This window comes from Melospiza melodia, chromosome 3 (assembly GCF_035770615.1).
Source record: "Melospiza melodia melodia isolate bMelMel2 chromosome 3, bMelMel2.pri, whole genome shotgun sequence".
Lineage (NCBI taxonomy): Eukaryota > Metazoa > Chordata > Aves > Passeriformes > Passerellidae > Melospiza > Melospiza melodia.
The window spans coordinates 49,365,492-49,389,795 of record NC_086196.1 but is presented as its reverse complement, the minus strand read 5'-3'; the positions used below and the strand labels follow the sequence as shown (position 1 = coordinate 49,389,795).

Below are 24,304 nucleotides of genomic sequence, written 5' to 3'. Positions count from 1 at the left end.
TTAATTATCCCTGGGATGCAAGAAATGAAGATGTAATCAAGAATGATTAGAAAAATTATAACTTCAAGTTGTGCAGGCTAATACTGGCACTACCTTATACAAATCTCAGGGTTGTAATTTCATACAATTTAGCACTAGGACTTTCTGAAGACACAAACAAACACGAAATAAAGTAGGACATGCTTCTTTCTCCATTTGTAAATTTGTCAGGCTTATACTCCTGTATGCCCTGATGGCTGATGAAAAAACATCACAGCCAACACACAAGGCTACACTGAGGGAATCTGTTAGTCATTGAGGTATTTAAAGATAAGGAGTTGTAGCACTCAGGGCATGGTTTAGTGGCAGACTTGGCAGTAGTATGTAAAGGGTTCAACTTGATGATCTTAAAGGTCTTTTCCAACCTAAATAATGCTGTGATTCTATGTAATCAAGCATTCAGTAAGCAGATTACAGCTCATTGAAAACGTTAACAATGAGGTAATAGATGTGGCTCACACCAGCTGCATTTACAATAGAAATTCAGCAAGCCAAAGGGAACAAACACACCAGCAAATATTTTAGAAGTAAGCTAAGGTGAAGCTTTAGAAGTGAATTAACATTTCGACTTATTTACATTTCCTAAAAAGTGATGATAAAGAACAGGTGTTTGGTCTACCCACTGTCACTTTAAAGGCACAAGATCAAAAAAAACGTGCTTAAATTCATTCTATGATCTACCCTCTTTTTGCTAAGACCCATCTGCTCCTCCAGCTCTACAGTGCCCACTCCCTGTGCTCTGCCAACTCTTTTCTCCTAATGCAGAGCAACTATTCCTACTGTGCTGTGTTCGTAGACTTTGGTATACATCCTTACATATTTTCCTCTTCTGCTCTTCCTCAACCTTTACTGTTTTGTTTTGGGGTTATTTTCAGCTTCTTTTGTGCTCCCTTTCCCAATTCTGCTTTCCTACCTCTTTGCTTTATGGGCTGCAGAACAGCTGAGTCTAGAGCAAATTCTCTAGCAAAGTACTCAGCAGTACTTCCCAGTAAATTATCTGCTGCTAAGTATTGATACACAGTAATTGAGATCACAGAAACCAATTAAAGTTAATAAAATGCTTAAAAGAGGCCTCCTGCAGGAGCCCAGACTCACACCTGAGCTTAACTGCTTTAAGTTAGACTGACATTCACAAGGTAAACAGAAAATTGTTTCCTTATCACTTCTGCTTTGCTTCCAGATGATGTACTGCCTTACCAGACTTTATCAACCCAAAATAAAGGTTACTGGCACAAAACTCTTAGAAAACCACATAGGGATTAGTGACACATATTGAAAGGCAACCAAACTTTAACAGCGAGTCCGAGAACACATGCCCACTTCTCTAGCATGTTGTCTAATAACCCACTGATTACATGAAAGGCCTCACACATTTATTGGACCTCTACCAAGACTAGTAACTGTTTGATATCAATGGTGCTACATGATGCACTTCTATTTCCTCAAAATGAGAGGGTGAACACATCTGTTTAGATTTTACACACACACACTGCTCCAACTGCTGAATGAAACAGCAGTGATAACCAAGAGGTTTTACCATGTGTGCTCATACATTTTTCCTGCAGATAGTATCAAGTCGTTAGAGGTCCATGGTCATGCTCCTAATGATACAGAAGTCCCTTTTTCCCAGCCATGTTTAAGACAAGTTGGTGCATTTTACTACAACATAAATGTGCCTATGAACTGTGCACTGGATTTGACAACTACTCTCTTGCTTTACTATCTTTCCACAGTTTTAAGTAATGTAATTCATTTCTACTCAAAGAGCTGGACAAGCAGAAAATAAAAAAACAATGAGTTTTACAGTATTGTTACATGATAAAAGGGAGAAGGTAGAAGAATCAAGAGTAGATTTGAGCCTGAAAAGAAGGGAGGGGTAGGAAAAGGTGGTTTTAGTTTTTGTTCTCTATTCTCACTATCCTAATCTGTTATCAGGCAATAAATCAATTTCCCTAAGCTGAGTTTGTTTTGTCAGTGATAGCAATTGTTCAGTGATCTTCCTGTCCTTACCTGAACCCACAAACTCTTCATTCATTTCTCACCATCCTCATGAAGATGGGAAGTGACAGAGCAACTTGGTATGCACCTTGTGGCCAGTTAAGTTAACCCACCACACTGAGCACAGCTGAATGAAGTGCTATAGTCATACACTTGACTTGAAAATGAACAGCCATCAAGCATTGTTGGCGCTTCCAGAATCTCCTTTCTAACTTGTGGTGTAAAATATTTTTTGTACAATACTGTCATACAAACGCAGTCCTATCATGGCTAGAGTAAAATCTTCCTCACAGTGTAACCACATGCACAAAACCATATTGTACTCCAGCCTAATGTGGTGGAGAAGAGCAAAGCATATCCTACTCGCCTCAGAGAGCCAAGGCTGACAATACATGGTCATTCACAAGCAGGAAGAGCAGGTCTAATTTCCATTGCAACACAGACACACTGCTGTGTTTCCAAGGCACTAGCTATTTCTGCTGCAGCAATTCCATGGGCTTGCACTCTACTGTAGTTGTGAATTCACCCCACAGTGCTTTTGACAAAAAATCTCACAGACAGCACAGGCCAACATGCACAAAGCAAATTTTTTTACTTACTTCTATCTACAATGGCCTTTTACAATGGCACTCACTAGGATGTTTGTAGCTATGAGTTCAGAGTCTGTCGATATTCTAGCATAGATCCATGAATCAAGAATTGTCACATTACAAGAAAAAAATGTCTTCACAAAGAGTAAGCACTGAGAAAATAACTGAATAATTTTTATAGGCTACACTTATTACCGTAAAATACAGCAAAACCAAAGAAGAAAGGGTATTTGCATGCCTGGCTGTGAGGCTTTCCTCTTCACTACTTGCATTTTAGACTCAGAGATTCCAACATAATACAGAATCACAACGTTTATGAAGTTGTCCATAGGCTTGTTCCTTGGAGTCTGACTAGACAAATTAACCATGAGAAGCTACCTATCACACTGCCTACCCCAAAAGCAGGGAGGAGATGGAAGCCTAGATTGCCTAGCAAGAAAGTCATTGTACTTTAAGAAGTACCAAAATACCCCTTCACTATTATTTAACAGATTCAGCTTCTCAATTTTAAAACTTACTACTTTGATTTTAAAAATACCCTTAAATACTATTGTGGTAGTAAGGGTATATAGAACCACACAGCATCTTACCCCTTAAGAAGAGATCATCATAGCACTTGTATAAACACACTCTGTCCTGCACAGTTATCTGAGAAAATTAGCGAACTGGGAAAATTAGTGCAGTACCTAAGAGTCGAACACCAGACTTCCTTTTTAATGCAGTAATACCTCTCTTCAGACTCTTCTCCTTATGTTCCTCCTTCTCCACAAGAAAGGTCACAAAGATTTAAAGCTGAAAATCAGTCTAAAATTAACCAATTCAATCAACTCAGCTCTTCTAAGCACATTCTCTGAAAAAATAACAATAGTTAAAACTATCAAAACCATTCATTTATTAAACACAGGAGCACTTGTGTTCAACACAAGAATTCCATTCCCCTAAACACATGTTCTTCTTGAGAAATTAAATTCTGAAACAGGAAAAGGAAAACCTACTTTTTCTCCTTTAGGAACAACTTCCATGAAAGTTTGTGCAGAATGAGGAAGCTTTGGGTCTTGAAACATTTTCTAGCATGACTGCTTCTGGAGCTGATGCCACCTTGACAATTAAGTATTACATTTCCCAAAACTTCAAGGCAAGGACCATTCCACCAAAAGTCTCAAAAGTCTGAAGCTACCAGATGCACAGTATACAGAAGTGGCCAATTACTGAACTAGTCAATCAGCAATTACAGTGAATCAAACATATTTGAAATCTGTCTCTTAACAAAATAATTATGTCAGTTGCTTTCTGCACAAATTGAGACCACTTATTCACCCATTCAACAGGTAAGTGCCCATGCAGTACTTCATAAGGCTTGCTTTCTGATCACAAAACAAGCTACTCAAGAGTATGGCAATACTACTATTATGGCAATGGGAAAGAAAAACTGCATGAAAAATTTAACCTTTCCATTGGAAAACCACACTAAATTGACAAAAAAGCCCTTACAAGCAGTCACATGGTTAGAGAAACAAAAAACTCTTAGGAGCAGTCATGTGGTCAAAGGGAGCAATAGCAGGCAAGAATTCCAGTGTGTTGCTGTCAAAAATTAAATGCCACTGAATTGATTGCTTTTTTCCTGTATCAGAAAAATACTTACATTGGCTTTGCCAAAGTACAAAAATGTATAGCTTACAACCAAAAATTTTAAAACCAGATTTTAAATTCCAGAAACCACTCTGAACTACTTATAACAACATTTCAACTTCTGAATCTAGCTGTTGACATGCAGCTTCAAAGGCTGAATTTCAAGGGATTTCTGTATTATTGTAATTTCTACCTATACATATGTGTTGATCACCTGCACCAGTATATTTCCCTGCAGCTCATGTATTGTACTCTTGTCATCAATACACATCAATATGTGCCAATATCAGATGTGAAAAGCAGAAATGTTAATTTTTATATCCCTCTCACTAAATACAAACTCATCAAGGGTTTGAAAGCCAGTCCTCCAAGCCAAGCAACTGACAATGTCACCAAGGCAAGAGAATTTTCAAAGAAAAATATAGAGGGTTATATCTATTTCATGGAACAAATATCTTAGAATGCGCAGAACAAAGATGGTTGATTTTGAATGCAACTAAAATAAGGAAGTCGCTACATCACCACTCTTCAAAAACAAACCCCCAAGCCTCTGGAGATATGCCATGCCACACAAACTCACAGACTCCAAGACTGCTGCTGCAGCAGATTTCTTTGGAAAAAGAAAACCCACAATGAAAATAAACCCAGATCTGGCAGAAACTCTTTCTCAAAATGTCCTTGTGAAGCCATCTTTAAGTTAACCTTCATTCAAAATCTTTGAAAAAAATTCCTACCCAAGATCAGTTTGAAACATCAAATTGCCTGATGCAGCAAACTGAAGCGCTGCTTTCCAGCCTTCTAGCACCCAACACACATTCTCACACAGAATAATTGGGGGGTTTTTAAGACCATTATATTCCTTGGGTTCTGGTCACCATCAACATAGCATTGTGTCACACCTTCTCACCAGCAGGAAAATAATCTCGTTATTTTCCTTTGTTTCTGAACTACCCCTTCTCACAATGATTTGAGGATTCACAAGAGGGGGTCAAAATTATTCTTGTTTTATTACAAAGTTTTTATAACTCCCTCCTCAGAGGGTACTAGTCTGCACTAGGGGCCAAAAACATCAACAGACAAGAAAGGGAACTACAACAGGAACTACACAGGTATTTAGTTGGAGCAGTCTACTATCAGGAGGAAGGGAGAAAACAAAAGGGACAACACAATTACCTGACACAAAGAAAGCCAATCAGCACAGGAGGAAAACCTTCTCAGCAACCTTTATAAACCTAATCAAAGCTCCCTTCCTAAAGCAGATCTGATGATGCAGCTCGGTACAGGAACAAACTAATCATCTGAACACTTGATTATTAGTGTTGAAAAACACTTGAAAAACTGAATACTGAATGTTTTCCAGTATCATGTTGAAAATAAACATTAATTTTAAGTTTGGTAGCCTCTGTACAACTTCTGTATAATGACTCAAAGAAAGCCAACTAAAACCCTACTTGAATTTCAAGCATTTGCCTACACACCGAAATTTGTTTATAGTGACAACTGTATGTGGAAGATGCTGTTCAGTCTCTGCAGAAGAAAGACTTTTTTATATAGAACAACATGCTCCATCAAGAGCTACCACGAGCTACTTGATCTCCCAAAGGTTATCACTCTCTTTAACTGTCAAGGAAAAGAATAGTGTATATTAAAATTTCATTCCTCTTAGTTCGCACTGCACACTGAGGAGAGGAAAAAGAGGGGGGGAAAAAAAGGAAAGGACTGTCACATTTTTAATTAAGTCCACTTATGCATTAATCATGACCATATGGTCGTGGTATTATGCCATGAAATAGTTCAGTAACAGTGCATTTCCTCCAACAGACAAAAATAAAACACAAATGACCTGTACACATGGATTTTCTTCTACTTCCTCAGTTCTTTACAGATGAAATTATTACAAAGTCCTTATTCTTGTGACATTTCAGGTCAACATTTCTCTGTTTTGGAACACATGTTCAACTACAACTGTCTAACAACCCAAGATGAAGAAAACAAGGTGTTGGTCTGCAGCCTTATGTAGAGAATTGAAGGCTCCAACAGCACTTTTGCTTCAAACTGTAGCCCAGAGTAAATGGTGATTTAAAAAAAGCAATGAGATATTTTGCTAATCCCAAAAAGAAACAAGCTCCAGCTTATCTAGGAAGTCTTAAATTGTAAACAGTACAATGGCAAAAATATCACAAGCAGATTAAATTAGCCTTTATTTATAAGACATAATACTTTCCACTTTCACTCAAGCAGACAGTTTATAAAGTAAAATAACATGCTTACATCAAATGGTAAAAATATTTTGGAAAAATGGGGCCTGTTATTTCTTGTTGCAATAGTAGAAATCTCCATTCCAACTTTTTTTACAATAACATGACAAGACAGGTTTTGATTTAGGAAACAAAGATGGACAGAGAGGGATGCTGAACATGCAGCACATTCAGAATTAGTGCATCTCTAATGGCAGCTGCAAAATAGAGCCTTGGCAGATCAACATTGTTGTGAAATAAACAGCTTCTCTCAACAGTCCAAGCATACCACTGAAGCAGAGTTTGAAAAACCACATTGCAAAAATAGCAAACAAGTTAAAATTTGTTAGTACCCAACCCCAGCATAAAAACTACACTGTCAATTTAACTTCCCTTTCATAATTGTAGATAATTCAGATAATTCCTCAGAACTCCTTCTGATCTCTTTGGAAATAAGCTGAAGTGCAGCATTAAGAAAGGCACTGACACTGCTAGAGCCAGTGCCTATGACTAGCAGCAGTGATGGCCCAAGCAGAAAGGAAGACTGAAACACAAGTTCAGTGCCAACTGGTCTGTACCACACAAAGACACTGAATGCAGTGGAGGCCACAGGCAACCCATACTCCAGAATCCCATGCGCTGCTAGCCAAAAGTTACTGTGAGTTCTCTAAGAGCCACCAATGCAAAAAAGGGACATAACCTAAATCCAGTATTTCAATAGCTGGAGTCACAGTGATGGTTATAGTAAACAGAATCTTCTCTTAAGAGATTTTTCAATACCTTAATTTTGCCAGTTGTGAGTTCTCCCACCCAGAAGAGTATTTCCAACAGTCTTTGTAACATCATTAGTGGCAACACAAAACCCAGATTTTTACAGATTACTGTGATTTGAAAATTCCTTGGAAATGTATCCCTCAAAAGTGGGTACAATCAAAATGACCTGGTGTCCTAGGATCATTACACTGTGACTATTGTATCTTAACTTAGATTTGTGCACTCATACACAACGTATTTCATTTCTCTCTATAAATGCCATTCTTCAGAGCTGACAAAAAGAGACACCATAGTACCATGACAGATATAATTTCCATTTCTAGAAGCCTCCTTCTCTGCTAATGCAAATCTGAAGGCAGCTGACTGTCTGAGAAAACCCAATTGTCATCATTAAAATCCAAATGTGACTGAAAAAGAAATCAATCAGTTGTGTTGTCAAGAAGTGACAGAATGGTCAAGCAGAGGGATACAAGAGCCCAAATAACCAAACAAATGTGAAGAGAACAGTTTTCCACTCATGTTTGTTCTGAATAGAAAATAACTGCTTTTGCCTTCAAGCAAACTTGGTAAATAGGTATACTGAACAGCTCAGTCAGAAACCGCTTTGCTATTCTTAGCACGGAGACTATTTATCGTTTTGTAAAAGTCAAAGCTAAGAGAATTTAATAGAATAATTAAAATTATATATTGCTACCATTAGTACAAATGAACATCAAAAAACTCTGCAGCATGGTATTCTCCCCAGATTTTCTTCAGTTCAACTGGATTTGACTTTCATGCAGAGTACAGACAATACAGGCATGGTTTTATACTAACAGTAAGATTAGTAAAAACACATTTGCTCTCTTAGGGCTTGCGATGATTTTCTGAGATAGACAAAAACAAAGTAAAAGGTTACACATCTTTAAAATACCTTTTTTTTTTATGACCTGCAGCTTATCTTCGACACATTACTTCCTTCTCTACACAGGATGCATCGCTGGCAACTGATGAAAATTATGTACAACAGCTACTAAGCCATTAAAACAAAGTAGCAGCCTGTATAATTATCTCTCCCTTTTCTGTTGCAGAACACAAGTAAAATGTCAGTGTGTGCCAGATACTATTAAAATTACTAGATTCCTGCAGCCCTTCTCCCTTCACAGAAACACTGGGTTTGGGCATCAAAAATAGAAGCAGCCACTTCCTAGCTTAAGTTACTTACTGAAATATTGAAGTTTCTTTTCATATTCTACCAGGATGCAATCATTTAATTCTTAAAATCTAAGACCACAAGAGTTCTAATTAGTGAAAAACAATCAAGGGTCCATCTAACTTTGTCTTTTTAAGCTTTGGTTAGATGGTAGATTTCCCAAGAATACTTCTTACACTATATTCTTTATTGCATGGCAGGAATAGGCCATGTCAGTTTCAGTAGTTTTCCATTCTCGCATGGAAAAAGAACAAGCAATTTATTTACACAGCACTTAATTTTCAACTATGATATGAAGAGCAAAGCTGCTAGAGATTGAAATACAAACCCAGGAGCACAGCACAGAAACTGGGAGTATAGAACCAATACAATTTCTGCTGCACATATTCAGTTCTCAAGGGAGTAAGAGTGCAGGGAATGTTAAAGTCACCTCTCTTATTTGAATGGGCATAAGAGCTAGAGCTGCACTTCCATAAAAACCAGGCAGAATTAAGTTAACAGTTGAACTACACAGTGCTGCATGTGAGACAGGCTATACTAGCTTAAAGTATTGAGGGAATTAATCTCTAGGTTAACACAGACATGAAGACCACACATTTATGCATGCTGGCACTCCAAGAAGCAGGAGGAATGTAGCCCCTACCATGTTTTGCTTCTATTCAAAGAGTACAATTGGAACAATTCCCATCTCAGCAGTAGCTCTATCCATTCTAATATCACTGCAGTAACTGGAAAGCACTGCTGTTCACTGGCAGACCTGGGAAAGCTTTGTTTTCTCCCTTCCAACACAGGATAGTCTGTGGAAGAAAAGAATCAAGTGCTTGATCATTGTACTGAGGCAAGTAATAGCATTCAGGCATGCAGCAACAACTCTGACTTCCAAAGCCAGACGGAAAGCCAGCACTAGCACTTCCTATCACTTCACTGCCATTTTCGTCACTGTTTGTATAATGGCAAAAAGCCATTCAAATACAGGAGGAAAAAATCACTACACAATTATTGTCTTAAACTGATAAGCCAGAAAAAAAAGCCTAAACCATGTTGCAAGAAAGCAAACATGCTGCCATCCCAGCTGCTATAGCCTACTGCCAGTAAGAGCATGAGAACAGTCTAAATGAAAACATCATGCAGTTGCCAGAACAGCAACTGACATACTTCTAAAAAAACTCTCCCATTGGAGACTCTTCTTCCTCCAGCTGACAAAAGAATTCAGTGCTAGAAATTTGATATTCACAAGCCCTAGCTGATCACAAAAAGCTTTTTAATTATTCTAATAAGATGCTTATGTGAAATCACATTTTCCAGATTGATCATTTAATGCTCCCTCTCTATCACCTTCCTCCAGGATAGGGAGTGCATTACTTTAGCCTACAGAACACAAATGCAGACAAATATCTTCAACTCACTTGATATCAAGCTGCATTACTGCAAAGTTCATAAACCAAGCAAGAATACTCTATGAGAAATATGCTCACTATTGTAAGAGAAACAGCAGCAAACAAATTATCAGTATCAACAAGAAGGCCACTTAGTTTTATACGAAAAAAAAAACTTAAACACTGAGAATAAAAGTCACACACACATTTTGCCAAAATAAGTTCTACATCTATCTTCATTTGTATAATAAAATAGAATCTCAACCTAAAAACCTGTCTAAACTAATTATGCTTTAAAAGAAAACACACACCATGTGCCATGAGGTTCTGACAACACATTGTGACACTAGAAGAGGAAAGGACACAGCTAAGTCATAGCTAAGGGGATAACCTACATAAATATATAGCTAGCAATAAGCTCAAAATAAGATGGTATATAAGATTCAAACAAAAAAAGTATTAATAATCAAAGCCAGCTACAGACATTTGTTTTGCATACATAAACAAGTGATTAGAGTCTTAAACTCAGATAATGTCAGTGTTTCTGTGGAATATTTTATAAGAAATTGTCTTCTTAAGCACAGCGGGGCTCTAAGCTCTACCAGTCACATCTTTTTTAAAAAAAGACAATGTCTTCAAAAACTATCAAGTACCTACACCCACCAGCAGCCAACACCTTGCTTATTCAACATTACAAACTGCCTTTCATCACAAACTGAGTGTACTAAAACCAACACTTCTTAACATAGTTTTTAATGTCTCTACAAGATTTTACCAAATCATTCAAGTAAAAGTTGTCTTAAAAAAAAAAATCTTCAAAGCACAACTGAGAAAGCAATCAGTCTTTACATCAATTTTCTTCCATACCTCTACACTGGAAACTTATCTCAGAAACTGAGATAACATCATGAGATGACAGCCACAATCACAATTAATTTGAACAAATACTGTGACATTTCCGAACTGTTGCCTGCCCCTGAGCTGTAAGCTGCTCTTACAAATAAACATTACAATATCACAATTCTAAACCAAACTGAACATGTGTGAACTGAGGGTTTCAGAAGTGGTCAGCATCAACCACACTAAGATCAGACACTAGACATGGTTCCCTGCATAGCCTGACTACTGTACCAGCTCCAGATCCGTACTCCAGTAAGCTCAGCAAGAAGCGCGAGGTCCCGTCGTACCTCAGTGCTGAAGACTGAAAAGCTTGAGCTATCTTTTCCATATGACATATAACTTGGGACATTATAACTTCTTGAAATCCATTCAGTCACTGAGACTTAATCAATAAAAGCCAATTGTCTAATAAAGTTTGCTGAGTACAAAACAAGTCTGGTTTTGAGCAGAAGGCCACAGCAAGAGAGAACCACATGAGAATTTCTACCATATGACCACAGCTAACATTCACACTCAGGTATCTAAATCCTACTGGGAATAAACCCTTTTCTAAGTTCATGGTGTAGAAATAACCTTAAGGTTATTAAGACATTGGTTAAGACCATTCAACCTTTAGCACAACAGAACCAGGACTCTAAACAGCACTACAACACAACATTCAGAAGTGTCCTGAGCAAGTGGTGGTATCCTTTCACCACTCTTTCCCATACAGTTGGGCAATTTTTACAACATCCAAGTTTACCAAGAAAAGGATTACTTATACAGAAACAACCTAGCAAATGCACTCTGAAACTGTCAAAATATTTTCTACATGCTTAACTAAAAGAAAAAAAACAATGACCAAATCTGAAACATCTGCAACCATGAGGGAATAATGAAAACAAAAAAAAATTTTTTTTGAAAAGTCACACACCATGAAAATCCGTGTGTATAAAATCAGGTTTTGCCCAAGTTTCTGGCTCTTAGAATTGCACGCACATGAGGGACAACATTAAATGACTGCAGGCTGATTTTAACACCTTGATTTTCTCACTATTGTTCCCAGGATGCAAGAGGCATTAGTTATCTCAGTAGGTAACAGAAATGGATTTTTAAGAAAATAGCTTTTGCTTTGTATAAAGACAGATATTTTAGGTCTAAGCTAACATGAACATCAAAATCAATCTCTTGCTTATTTTTACTAGAGAATATTCAGAAAGTATTGGGAATAACTGAGAAATTGTACCTTAACAAGACATACTGCATTCTTATCATGCCTTTCAGAAATCTGATAGCCATTGCAGAGAAGTCTTTCAAAATGTGGGGTTTTTTTAATTTTCTGATCAGTGTACATTTTGCCCTAACATATTTCTAAGTCTTGTTATAACTCAGGGGTGGTATCAACAACCTGTCATTCAGTTCAATCTTTTCACTAGGAATCTACCAGGCTAAACAACACTTGCACTTATATCTCTACAGGGAAAGAAGTTTCCTCAAAAAAGGGCCTTCAGACATACTTTTTGCAGTACAAATAAGTCAAGTCACTCCATCAGTTTTTGAACATTAAGCATGAAGGTAAGAATGTAAAAGTGTGCTGATATTTGCAAGCCCACTGCCCTCTACTTTTCATTTAAATACTTATTTCAGACTGCAAATGCCTTTCAATGTAATTGTCAAGACCTGTAAATTCTTAATCCACACTTATTAACAGAAACACACAGGTTAGCCTATGTGGTGGGGACATTGACTTTGATAGACATCTATCAGTTCAAGAGGTTTTAAGAATGACTCTCTGCACTTTTAGGAATCAAACTCCAATTTTCTCACCAAGTCCTTACAGGACTTGCTACAATTACTGTTCACCCATAGCACTTTCAGAGTACACTGAAAGAAAGGCATACACTGTGTCAGTGAGACAAAGAAAGAACATTTCCTGAGCTAAAACTTTAAACAGTAGTCACTAACACAGCGTATATGTGTTGTAACTATTCCACGTGATGGAACAGCCAGTTTTGTGTTTGTGGAGGCCAAATGACATAGCACATCTTCATTTCAGTGGCTGTTCAGCAGCCACTGAAATGAGTGTAAGACATTTACACGCATTTCTTACAGCACAACACACATTGTGAGGATTAAATACCAGCCCCTATTTGCTCCACTCAGAAAACGCCAAGGCTGCAGCTGATGGATGGTGTGCCACAGCAACCGGAAGGACTGGCATTCCACTGGAGCAGGAGCCACACCACCACCCATAACAAGAGCTTATTACACTGTCTGGACAACATGTGCAGACCTAATTTTGTGACACACTGACACACTCCAACAGAGAGATACTGCAATTCCATCACCCCCACACACTTGGTAGGCACACATACCACAGCAGCAGTTTTGCCATAGGGGCATTTCCCAATATTGGAACAATGTAACCTCTAAGAATCTAGGCTGGTCCACCATTAGCCGGGAGCAGTTTGCTACCAAATGAACTACTTTATGAGGACAAAACTTTCCTTTTCCTTACTAAGGTCCCAAGAGAGTCAAAGTGTACTTGAGTGAACAGACTTTTCCATTTCAAATAAAAGAAGAATAATCAAGCAACTCAAAAACCTTCATATCAGCAAAGCATATATCCATTATATACACACACTTGTATATTTATTGAACATCTGTAAACCAGGCCAGATAGAGAAAATTCATTTTAGTAACAAATTTCAGCTGTGCTCGTATCTCCAGGGTGGCTAAACATTTGGAACTTAACACAAGGAGAAAACATTTTCTGGCCATCAAGTCATAGCTCTTTGAGAATTCATGCACAATAGCGTTAGCTGGGTGCCAATTCTTTGCACAGACTTTCCTTGGCCAAATCCTTTTGTTGAGCAGATCTGTTACTCAGTACAGGCGGTCCATTGCACTTTGATAATGCTTGAACTCAGCAGAATCTCTAGTTATTCTCTGCTTCCCTTAATAAAGTGCCCAGGTTTTATGACAATTTTACAGCTTCAGAAAAGTTATTAACAACTGAACTTGCAACCTTTTCAATAGGTTCTTTTTTCCATACAAGACCACAGCTACAAAGAAGAGATATCCAAATTATTGCCTTTGATGTGCACTACATAGCAATTTTGGAGATATATGGAATGCCCTAAAATTCAAACTTGCTGTTCTTTTACTATCCTGTTCTTTTCCCATTTGAATTTCATAAGCAAAGCTCAAAACCAACATCTGTCTGCACAGTCCCTTTACACAAATGTGCTCCTGTCAGTTGATGGAGCTATTTGAACTTCCATATTTTAACTTGTTTAAATGACAATACAGGTACCCTGAGCAATTAACAAAACCAGTGCATAAAACAGGGATAGTAGGAAAAATTAAACAGTTTAGACAGATGAAGTAAACAAGGAAAAAAATAGTCTTGATAGTATTTTTAGCAGGCTACACTGGAAGCCAGTCATATTAACAAGTTACCTTGATTTTGCAGAAGAAAAACAGCTTTTAACATTCAGTGTGACAGATCCAAGAAAAACACACAAACAAACAATAAAAAAAATCCTATCTATAAGCCAAATATAAATTTAAAATATGCTACATTCCAACAGGGGATTCAGTTCATAGAAAAGAAAACACACACTGATGTTTTTTAACTTTCTTGATCATTAATGACTTCATGTGACACAATAAATAGCAGGTCTGCTTAATTCATGGTAAGAACACATGGCAAGTGAACACTTAAGTGAATGACAGCTAAACACGTACTCTGGGTATGTCAGTAAGATACAGGCACACAAAAAAATTCATTCTCCAAGAAATGGAGGAAAAGGAAAAAACATCAGACATTCAAATATCTTCATTCCACTTATCAGAAAAGGTCCCCCGTATGAAGATTCCTGTGGAGGAACTTTATGGACTTAGAGGGAACATGAAATGGTTTCACTTCTAGTGTTAGCAAGATTCTCTTATGCCATATCATGAAAATCCCAAACACACAAACCAAACATTTTGATGTGGACACCTAACTTTTTTTCCTCATTTTCCCTCCTCAATCCATCCCTTATTCCTTTGAAAGCTTAAATGAAATGGAAAGATAGAAGAGAAAAGGGCACCTTACTTAATCCAAAACAAACAGCATTAAAGACTGCACCCAGGTTTTAAAATGTATATAGCTTAAGATACCACCACTTTGCATTACATGATGGCAATATGTAATTTTAACAACCTGCTTAGCGTTTCCTTCTGTAACACCCACACTGATATTCCACTTCCACAATATCCTGATATATTCGGGCAATGACATTTAGCCCCATATCCCTGAAAAAATTGCAAACGCCTCACTGCTTCCTGCAGATTCATTTTTAGAATTCAAATGATTTGCCAACACATGGCATTGCCAACATATTAGCAATACACATCTTCTCCTAAGTCCTAATAAAAATCACATTTAGTTACGATGTTACTGTTGGGCAGGGAGTCAAAAATGTTTGTACACCACCTGGCTATATATTGCTTTGTACCACTATAGCTTAACCACTGTCAAGAGTAGATCATTTAAGAAAAGTAACCAAAAGTTACTTAAAAGTGGACCAAATCAACTTAAAACAAATCATTTGCACTGACTTAATTTCAGCAGTTTCTATTCACAGGACCAACTGTATTCTAATGTTTTCCTTTCAAACTGATTAAACTTAACCAAAAGTACTGTATATTAAATTATGTATAAATTATATGTAGCTACCAAAAGCCAAGTAAACCCATTTTCTAGGCTGCCTGGTAGAATTGTTTTAAACAGCTTCTAGGCATGCAACAAGGGTCACTCTGTTGGGACTCCCAGCTCCATGACAAAGGTGTCTCTTCTATTCTGTAGTAGAGTACCATTGCAAGCAGCTTTCCAGCAGACAATAACACTTCTCTCATCTGACATGCCATCATTTTAACCAAACAGTACCAGTTATACACAAACACTAAGATAACAAGTCACACTGAAAAACTGAAAAGGACAGGCAAGTCAAAAGAGGAAAAAACCCAGGATTTCCAACGAAAAATTGCAGAATGCTCATATAATTTTGAAGACTAAGAATTAAGTTTGCTAAGATTTGTTTACACAGTTTATATTTTTATTCTAGGCTGGTGTAAAGAATAAGTGAGGCAGCATCATTGACATGAATCTCAATTTTTTTTCACTACACATGAAGTCATGTTGTGCCTTTTCTAAATTAGAAAAAAGGTGCCATTCCACCACTTTTTATGTTGTATCTTTGGAAGTGCCTAGAACACATGGAAAAATTTACTGGCATTTATTTGCAATACACCTCAAATTACAAGACTGATGGGACAAAACAGGTAAGGCACATGCACAATTAGTTAGTGGACTACCTATCTGTCAAAGGCCATCACTACAGCTTACAACCTTTGTACCGGAGATTCCAGAAAGCAGCAAACCACAGCAGCAATGGAATAACACAGGAGCACAGCAAACTACTACAATATCCACATGAAAGGGAAAAACAACAGGGGAAGGTGGTTAACTACCCCAATTTGGTACGAAAGTACCAAAGAAGTCATTCTCATTTCTCCAACCCCTTCTATCTACGGCCCTGCTCTACTTCTGCATTTATGAAACAAGTAGCTAACAGTAATCCAAGAGCCACAGCCTCCGTATCACTCATCAGTTTCTAACCTAGCAGGTTGCAGGGGACAACACAAGTCTTCTAAGCAAAGAATTAATTTCTCAATGTCAACAAACAAAAAAACTCCCTCAATGACGCATTTAAGAAAGGGAGGAAAAGAGAATACAGCTACAGACCTAAAGAGACTGCACAGAATTTGTATCAGACCACCTTTTCATTGTACCCAAAGTTAAGTTTTATGAAGTAATCCATAAAAATAAGTAGCTGAATTGCCAAGACAGTAATTTAGTCAATTGACATATGTTAGATTAAGAAAATATACATGTATGACATTTACATTCTATTGAGAGGACAGATTTATTATTGAAGTGCCTGAGCATTTAATCTCTTTCCCATTTATTACAGAATCGTATAAAAGAAAGATCTATTAGCAGAAACTGTTACCTGTTATAGAGAGGAACATCATTTTCTATCTCCTTGCTCCTTCTAGGAAGTGAATGATACAGAAAAGGACATACGACAATTTGACATTTTTAACCTCTGATATCTTCACTTGTCTCAAGATCAAGGTATCAGAAATCACATTCAATGTCACAACACATAAGGGACTAAAGTTACATTAAAAATGATGCAGCAAAGTAAACAATATTTAGAAATTAAATCAAGTAATGCCTTCCTGTGATGCAAGAAACCAACAGAGTTGAAGTTTAACCCCTTTGTTTCACATACCTCAAGAGAAACACTCAAGTTGCACATAAACAGATTAATGAACTTAAGTCAACATACACTTCCTTTCCTCCTTACCTAAACCATCAGAAAAGCACTTAGGTACACTATACCTGTAGTTTATGCATGAAGAGAGGAAGACTGTATTATGAACATGTCAATAAAAGCCTCCTTTACCAGTAACTGAAATAGTAGAGGGGTCCCAAAACAAAAACCAAAAAGGAAAAGAAAACTTTGTGTATGCTGAAAGGAGTTATTTTAAAGTTTTATCCATACAGAACAAGAACTTACAGGGCTTGCTTCTTTTCCCCTGCTTTACCCAGTGATTGATTAAAAATGTCTCAATCACATACTCAGTATGAAGCATCACCCTTTACCTTCATTTATTTCACCTCAGCCAGCTCCAGTATAGTCACCTCTTTAAAGTCTGCTCCATAATAACGAAAAAAAGCAAAACGAACAAAAGGGAAGAGAAGGGAAAACTAGCACTATGTACAGGATAACCAGTTCCACAGGAAAAGCCTGCCTCCTTGTGGCTCAACTAGCCCTAAATTAGATTTCTCCAGTTCATTCCATTACACCCAGTAAATCTGGGGAGCCAAGAGAGTAACAGCCTTCTAGTTCAAGGCAGTTTGGGGTTTTGGTTTTCAGAGGAGTGGAGCTGATGAAAAGGAAGAATGTTTCTAAATGTAGGAACTACCTGTGAAAGCGATCCATCACTCCTTACCGAAATATTGCTTTTCTCCTCTACACAGGGGGGAAGATGACAGATGCTCCACTTAAAAACAACTGAGATTCTTTACATGGCAACAAATGCAAAAGCTTGTCAGCACTCTGGCACCTAAATCCAGAAGGCTAGAACCTTGGTTCAGCTGTGGCTTAACCTTGCAGGCCTCTCTGGATGCCTCAGCTTTCACCAGTAAATCCCCATTCTGCCCACAGATCTCCTCCTGGGGATGCCTCCCAGGAGTTCTCTCTTGGCAGCAGCACAGCATTTGGCACTTTCAACTAGATGCAAACCTTCCTCTGTCCAGCCTGAAGGGCTCAATTACATGGAGCTACTTTCTTAATGCCTAGAAGAGCAAGTTCTTTAGAAATCAGCTGGAGTTTTTGGCGGGTTTTGGTGTGGGGTTTTGTTGTACTGGGTTTTTTAATTTCTTTTTGATTTCAATCCAATCACTCTATTGTGCGAGAGCTTAGTGGTTCAGCAACTTAAAATTTGTGTGACAAATATACAAATTCACACCAGTCTTAGGAGGGGATCACATCAGGATGGCTTTGGCTTTCTAACCGTCTTGCAGAAGCTGCTGCATTTTTATGCAAGTCTAAGAGAGCATGAACTGCTTTTGCTCTGGGTTAGGAAATTCACCCATGAAAAGAAGGGAACTTCCAGTCTCCACTCCAAAGGCTTTTTAATATAAAACACATTTAGTGAACATAAAAGTAGACCACATTTTTTTTCAGTCTCACAATTGCCAGGCTTTCAACTTGCTCTCTTCTCTGTCACAGCCTCTGTATGGGAACCATTTCTCTAACCTTTAGACATGTGAATCAGACTCACTCTTTCCAATCTACAACTCAGTGATCCAGCTGGAAAGGAGTCAACTGAACATGGCTCTCTCATGTTCACAAAAATTTTGATTGGAGATTCACCAGAGGGAAAAAGGGGAAAAAAACCCCAAAATATTTCTTCCCCCTTCAAGTACATCTTGAATGAGAGGCTTTGATTCTACCCTTTTCTTCTTTTAAAGTAGATATTAAAAAAAAAAAAAAAAGTTGTCACACACAAAATTCCAGATGTGGAATACATCACTTCTTTTTACTACAGTTTTTATGCCTAGGTCCAGAATGAGAAGCATTGTACCCTTTTCTTTTTAGGTTATTATTATTTACACATTTACCAGTGAGACATCATGTGCTTTGTGTGCTTTAGACTCCTTCATGCCTGCTCAGAGCCTACCAGGCCAAATACTGCACACAGAGCTGTGGATTGCACCACTGCTGATAGGGACCAAAGACTTCATCAAGGCTGTACCACACCCTGCAACATCCAAACAGCTTCACAGGTCTTATAACAAAGGCTGTAAATGAAGAACCAAAATAAACAGGAGCTCAGATTAACTCTGACACTACGCTAATAAGAAAAGCAAATTAAAAAAAAAATCACTCTTTTCTCTTACTCAGGTGCAATCCTGGCAGAGGGCAAACACCTTCAACTCTACTGAAGAGAAAGAGAATTGGTGCTGTTCAATACATCACAGGACTGGGTGCCATATCAAACAAGTCCAGTATGTCTGAATAACACATTAGGTCTGTGCATGAAAAAAAAAAAAAAAGAAAAATATAATCCTTATGGAAAAACACATTCTGTTTGTACAACCAGATCTGTAATTAACATGCAAATTACTTAGACAAATGAAGAACTATTCCCTCCTGGTTTCTGTAAATTTATAGACTGAAAACAGCAGAGACTACAATTTATTAAAAATTGTGTTCTCCTATAAGCAACTCTGTTTCCATTATATTGAAATAGTGGGCAAGTCAAAAGGACTATATGAAGTCATATACATCAACAAATTTACTACAGCAGGGTTTCTGCTCCTAAGTTTAAGACAGTCTGTGTTTTTTGCTTTACACCAGTGTCTGACACTAAGTTAATAAGCCTTTTATTCTGATTCAAAAGCTATTACACTACACACATCTTCCTCTACTTACATTTGCTAACCTACGCTGAAGCCTGGGATTAAATTTTATGCTTCACTGACAGAAAATAGAATCCTAAATCACCAATCCACATATAATAGTTAATTTCCCCACTTGTTTCTTGTGGTCACAGTACCTACTTTCTTCCTTACCATGGCCCTACTTTAAACTTCCATATTTTTAAACACAGCAGTGGGCTTCAGCTGAGGTCTACGAAATGTCTCATTTTCTTGATATTGTTCCTTACTAAACTTTCCCAATTACCCAGACCAGTAAGGTTTACTAAATTTTGTGCAGAATGACACCAAATTATGCTACCGAAGCAAGTAACAGGTTCATTGATCTCTTAAAAACATAATAAAAACTGCTACTAATATCAATAATAAACAGCAACAGGTTCTAGCAGATTAAACACCAGACTCTCACTCAGAAATACTGGCTTCTTTCCTATTTTATTCTCACCAAGTCTTCTAGGTGACCTTGGGCAAATCACTACCCCCACACTGCAGCTTCCCCAGCAGTCAAAGTTAATTGAACAGAATTGTAAATCTGTCTGGAAACTCCAAATGTAACACACCATAAGAGTTAAAAATATATTTCCCTATCTGCAGATACATTTGCCTTGATAGCTTTTCTTTATCCCATTATACAGCAGCAGTGTAAGATTGCTTTTACTTTCTAAATACACTCTGGTGGTTCTTCAAGAAAGGCTTTAGGCTACTGCCTTACCTCCTATCACATGCTTGATCTATTTCTGCTATTGTATCTACTTTGAAGGACCAGGAGCTTGTATGTGGCAATACATACTTACACTTACTTTAATATATTACATCAAAAGTCGCAGTTGAACACATTCCTAAGGCACAGAGAGAATAAAAAGCAGGACAGAGAGGCAATTATCAGCAAGCAGTGACTCATTCTCTAAACCCTTGCTCACATAAGTAGCCATCCAAGTATTTGCTTCCACAACCTGACACAGGAACAAGTCATCAGCATTTTTTTACAGGGAATACATACCGTGATGAACCAAACTGTATCAAAGAAACATAAAAATATTCCTCTTTTTATATACCAGCTAGACCTACAGAACACTACTTTTCATTTAACAGGAAGCAGCAATTCATTAGCAAACAACACCGTTCAAGTATAGTGTACTTCATTCAATTGCCCTCCTGCCCTGCTCTGAGTTTTCTGTAAAAAATTACAGAATTATGAGATGCTTTACACCTTTCCTATTTCAAAATAGAAGGCTTAAACAGCAGTTTCTAAAAGCTCTTGATATCCCCAATCTTTATTGCAGGCAAAACACCACAAAACAAAAAGCACTGCATTTTTCTAAGCAGAGATAGTGGGAAGTGGCACATCATGCCACAAAAACCCGTTCTGATCGACACAGTTCTGATCGAACTGTGAGGGGCTTAACTTCCAGCTGTGCTCCCGATCGATGAATTACTACAACACCTTGGAAAATCTCTTTAATAACCTGATGGCCAGAACACTGAAAAATTACTCATGTATTGTCCGCAGGGAACTTCTTGAACATTAGTAACACTTGTAACGTGAGCTGCTATAAGAAGGAAGAGACAGACCTTCCACGCCGCAGACACAAAACATGACAAATCCGGCAATTTCCTGGAATATTGCAAAACCGGTCGGAAAACGGTACCCTTCAGACACAGAGCTAAAGGGAAATGAAAGTGCTTTGCATCCAAAGGGAGAATGCATTAGCAGCTCGGATCCTCGCGTGCTCTCCAGGTGGGAACAGGAGCCCGAAGGACTCCGGCGCCGGCGGGGAATGCTGAAAGGGGCACACGGGCAAGGCTGAAAGGGGGAGACGGGGAATGCCGAGAGGGGCACACGGGGAATGCCGAGAGGGGCACACGGGGAATGCCGAGAGGGGCACACGCTCGGTGCCGGGAGCGGAGCGGGGCCAGGCGGGGCCCCCCCGCCCCGGAGCGCAGCCCTGGCCCTCCCCAGCCTCCCTTCCCGCACCAACTTGCCCCGGCCCGGGACGTGGCCGGCTGCAGTTGGATAAGGAGCGACGCGACGGGGCTGAGATCGGTCTGAAGTCCACAAAGAAGCCATCTGCCTCCGGGAAGCGGGCTGGAGAAGGGCGGGCGGGAAGGAGGAAGGAGCAGCCCGGGGCAGTTTCACGCCGCCTGCAAGCGAGCGGCGGCGAAGAGATCACCCCGGCCGCCGCCCCTGCTCCCAGCCCCGCGGCCGCGAAGCGCTGCCCCCGCCCGGCCCGCGCCGCCCCGCCGCCGGGGCACGGAGCGGGCGCACCTTCCCCGGGCTGAGCTCTCACCTTCCTCCTGCCGCCTCCGCCGCCGCCGGCCAGCGCGGCGCTGCCGCCCGAGTACATGTAGTAGGCGATGCCCAGCACCCAGAGGAAGGCGAAGCAGAGCAGCAGCCGAGACCTGCGCCGCATCCTCCCTCCCGCGCCGCCGCCAGGCCACCAGGAAACGGCCGCCAGCAGCCGCCGCCTCCGCTCCTGCCGCCGCCGCCGCCGCCGCGCAGGGTCAGGGGGCAGAGGGCGAGCGCCCGCCCCCCGACCAATCCCGCGCCGCCCGGCCCCGCGGGGGGCGGGCCGGCTCCGCCGCCGTCGCCATGGTTGCAGCACGCCGGGCCGCCGCCTCCGCCGCGCCCGCGGGCCGGGGGCTGCGCGCCCCCCGCTGGGCGGGCACCGGCACGGCCCGGACCGGCCCCGCCCGCCCCTCCCGCCGCCGGGCACCCTCGGGTTCCCCCCGCCGGCCGCGGGGTCTCCGCGGGCGCTGCCTGAGCCGGGCCGGGGGGCGGGAGCCGCGCCCCGCGGGCAGCGGGCAGGCGGCGGGGGGGAGGCCGCTCCCCGCCCTGAGGCGGCGGGGCACCGCGGGACTGCGCGGCCGTGCGGGTCTGTCCTCCTCGGAGTTGTGCCACTCTCTCCCCGCTCATACTGGCCGGTTACACGGAGACTCTCGGTACCGCAAAACTCCAGACTGGCCCCGGTCCGCGCCCCGCACCCCCCGCCTGCCGTAGCCCGAAGTGTCCGTGCCCGCGTTCCTGCAGCGGTGCGCGGGTCCCCGCGCAGCCGGGCCCTGGGCAGTGCCGCAGGGCACCTCGGACATGAGGGGGGCTCCAGGCTCACCGCGGTTGGCAGTGACTGCGCCCTCGTTCAGTGCACTCTCCAAGGGCCAAAATACAGCGCTAGTGTGTGGCTCTCACCCCTTTGGAGTTGTCTTGTTCCCCTAGTCATGTTAGATGATCACATAGAGGCTCCCAGGCCACCAGAAATTCCAGACTGACCACAACACAAGTTGTGACTGACTTTTCAGAATGGAAGTTGTGCTCTATGAAGATGTTGCCCTTAAAGTCACTTGAGGTAGGTAGCGAGGCAGGTCTTCATTATGCCTCAAAGGTCAGAAAGCAAAGTCTTGTCAGGACATGTCCACTACCCTCTGCATGACATTATTGAAGAGATTTTTCCATGGCCCTATGGAACACCTCAAGGACCTGACAGCCCACTACTCCACTGGGGTCACGTACCTGCTCTGCTTGCACTTCTGAAGTCACCACAACAGCAGTGCCCAGACTGGAAGCGTGGGCACCACTAACGCAGGCCTAGCGGGACCTCTGGGGGATTATGCCTGGATCTTCCCAGACGGATGACCCACGTAAGGCTTTGCTCTTAGAGGCTGGTCAGTTGATATGGTCATTGCCTGGTAAAATTATCTGTCTTTTACTGACCCAGTTCCACCCCTGAACACCCCAGGACAGACACTACTACAGTGCACTAGTTCACTGACTCGTGTGTGCACAGCTCATGCTGCTGTTATTCCACACCAATGAGTTTCCTGTTGTTCAGCATTTGCTGCTATCTCATCCCACTGTGAGACATCAAAAAATGAGAACACAAGACTAACAAGGGACACATTCTCTAACAATTAAAAAGCACCTCTATGTCAGAGGCATGATATCAACTCAAAGGAGAGCATGCCTGGTTTTGAAACGTTTTGGGGTTTTTTCTGTCCTCTCACTGTGTTCTATCAATAGACTATTTTATTCCCACGTGTTCTGACTGTACCCCACATTTCTCCTTGTCTCCACACTAATGTCAGGCTTCTGTCAGTCCAGCCACACCAGTGGCTACAGAGCCTCTGTAGCAGACTGCTCACCAAGCTGGGTCAGGATGGGGGCAGAGGGTCTGGCATAAATTCTGTTGCATAAGCAGAAAAAGATCCAGCAGCTAGAAGAAATGGCATCAAAAACTCACCTGCTCACCAGCACAGTCAGTCAGTCACTCCACTGACAGTCTTGTCAAGAGGGTGAATTGTGCCAGTGTTGGCACTGCCTGGGCAGAAGTTGTCTGGCATGCAGAGATTTCAGGGGATAACTGCATACCTTCCCACCTGCCATAGCACTGCTGGAGAGATAGCATGGTAAAAAGACAAAGGAAGGAGTCCAAAATAAGTATCCATTCAGGGAGTGTAAGATAAAGAGATTGATTTTTTGAAAGCAAATGAATCTTTCAATAAACTGAGCATTATGAATTTAGTTTGGAGGGAGT

At 40.6% G+C, this 24,304-nt stretch overlaps 1 protein-coding gene across 1 annotated transcript in view; it reads right to left on the bottom strand.

The window, feature by feature from the left end:
* The window catches only part of GALNT2 (polypeptide N-acetylgalactosaminyltransferase 2), an 86,418-nt gene extending 64,180 nt beyond the window's left edge, over nucleotides 1-22,238 (bottom strand). Inside the window, exon 1 of the mRNA XM_063151660.1 lies at nucleotides 22,067-22,238. Within this exon, the coding sequence (XP_063007730.1) occupies nucleotides 22,067-22,189 (123 nt within the window). The 5' untranslated portion in view covers nucleotides 22,190-22,238. The remainder of the gene's footprint in view (nucleotides 1-22,066) is intronic.
* Between the last annotated feature and the right edge of the window lie 2,066 nt (nucleotides 22,239-24,304).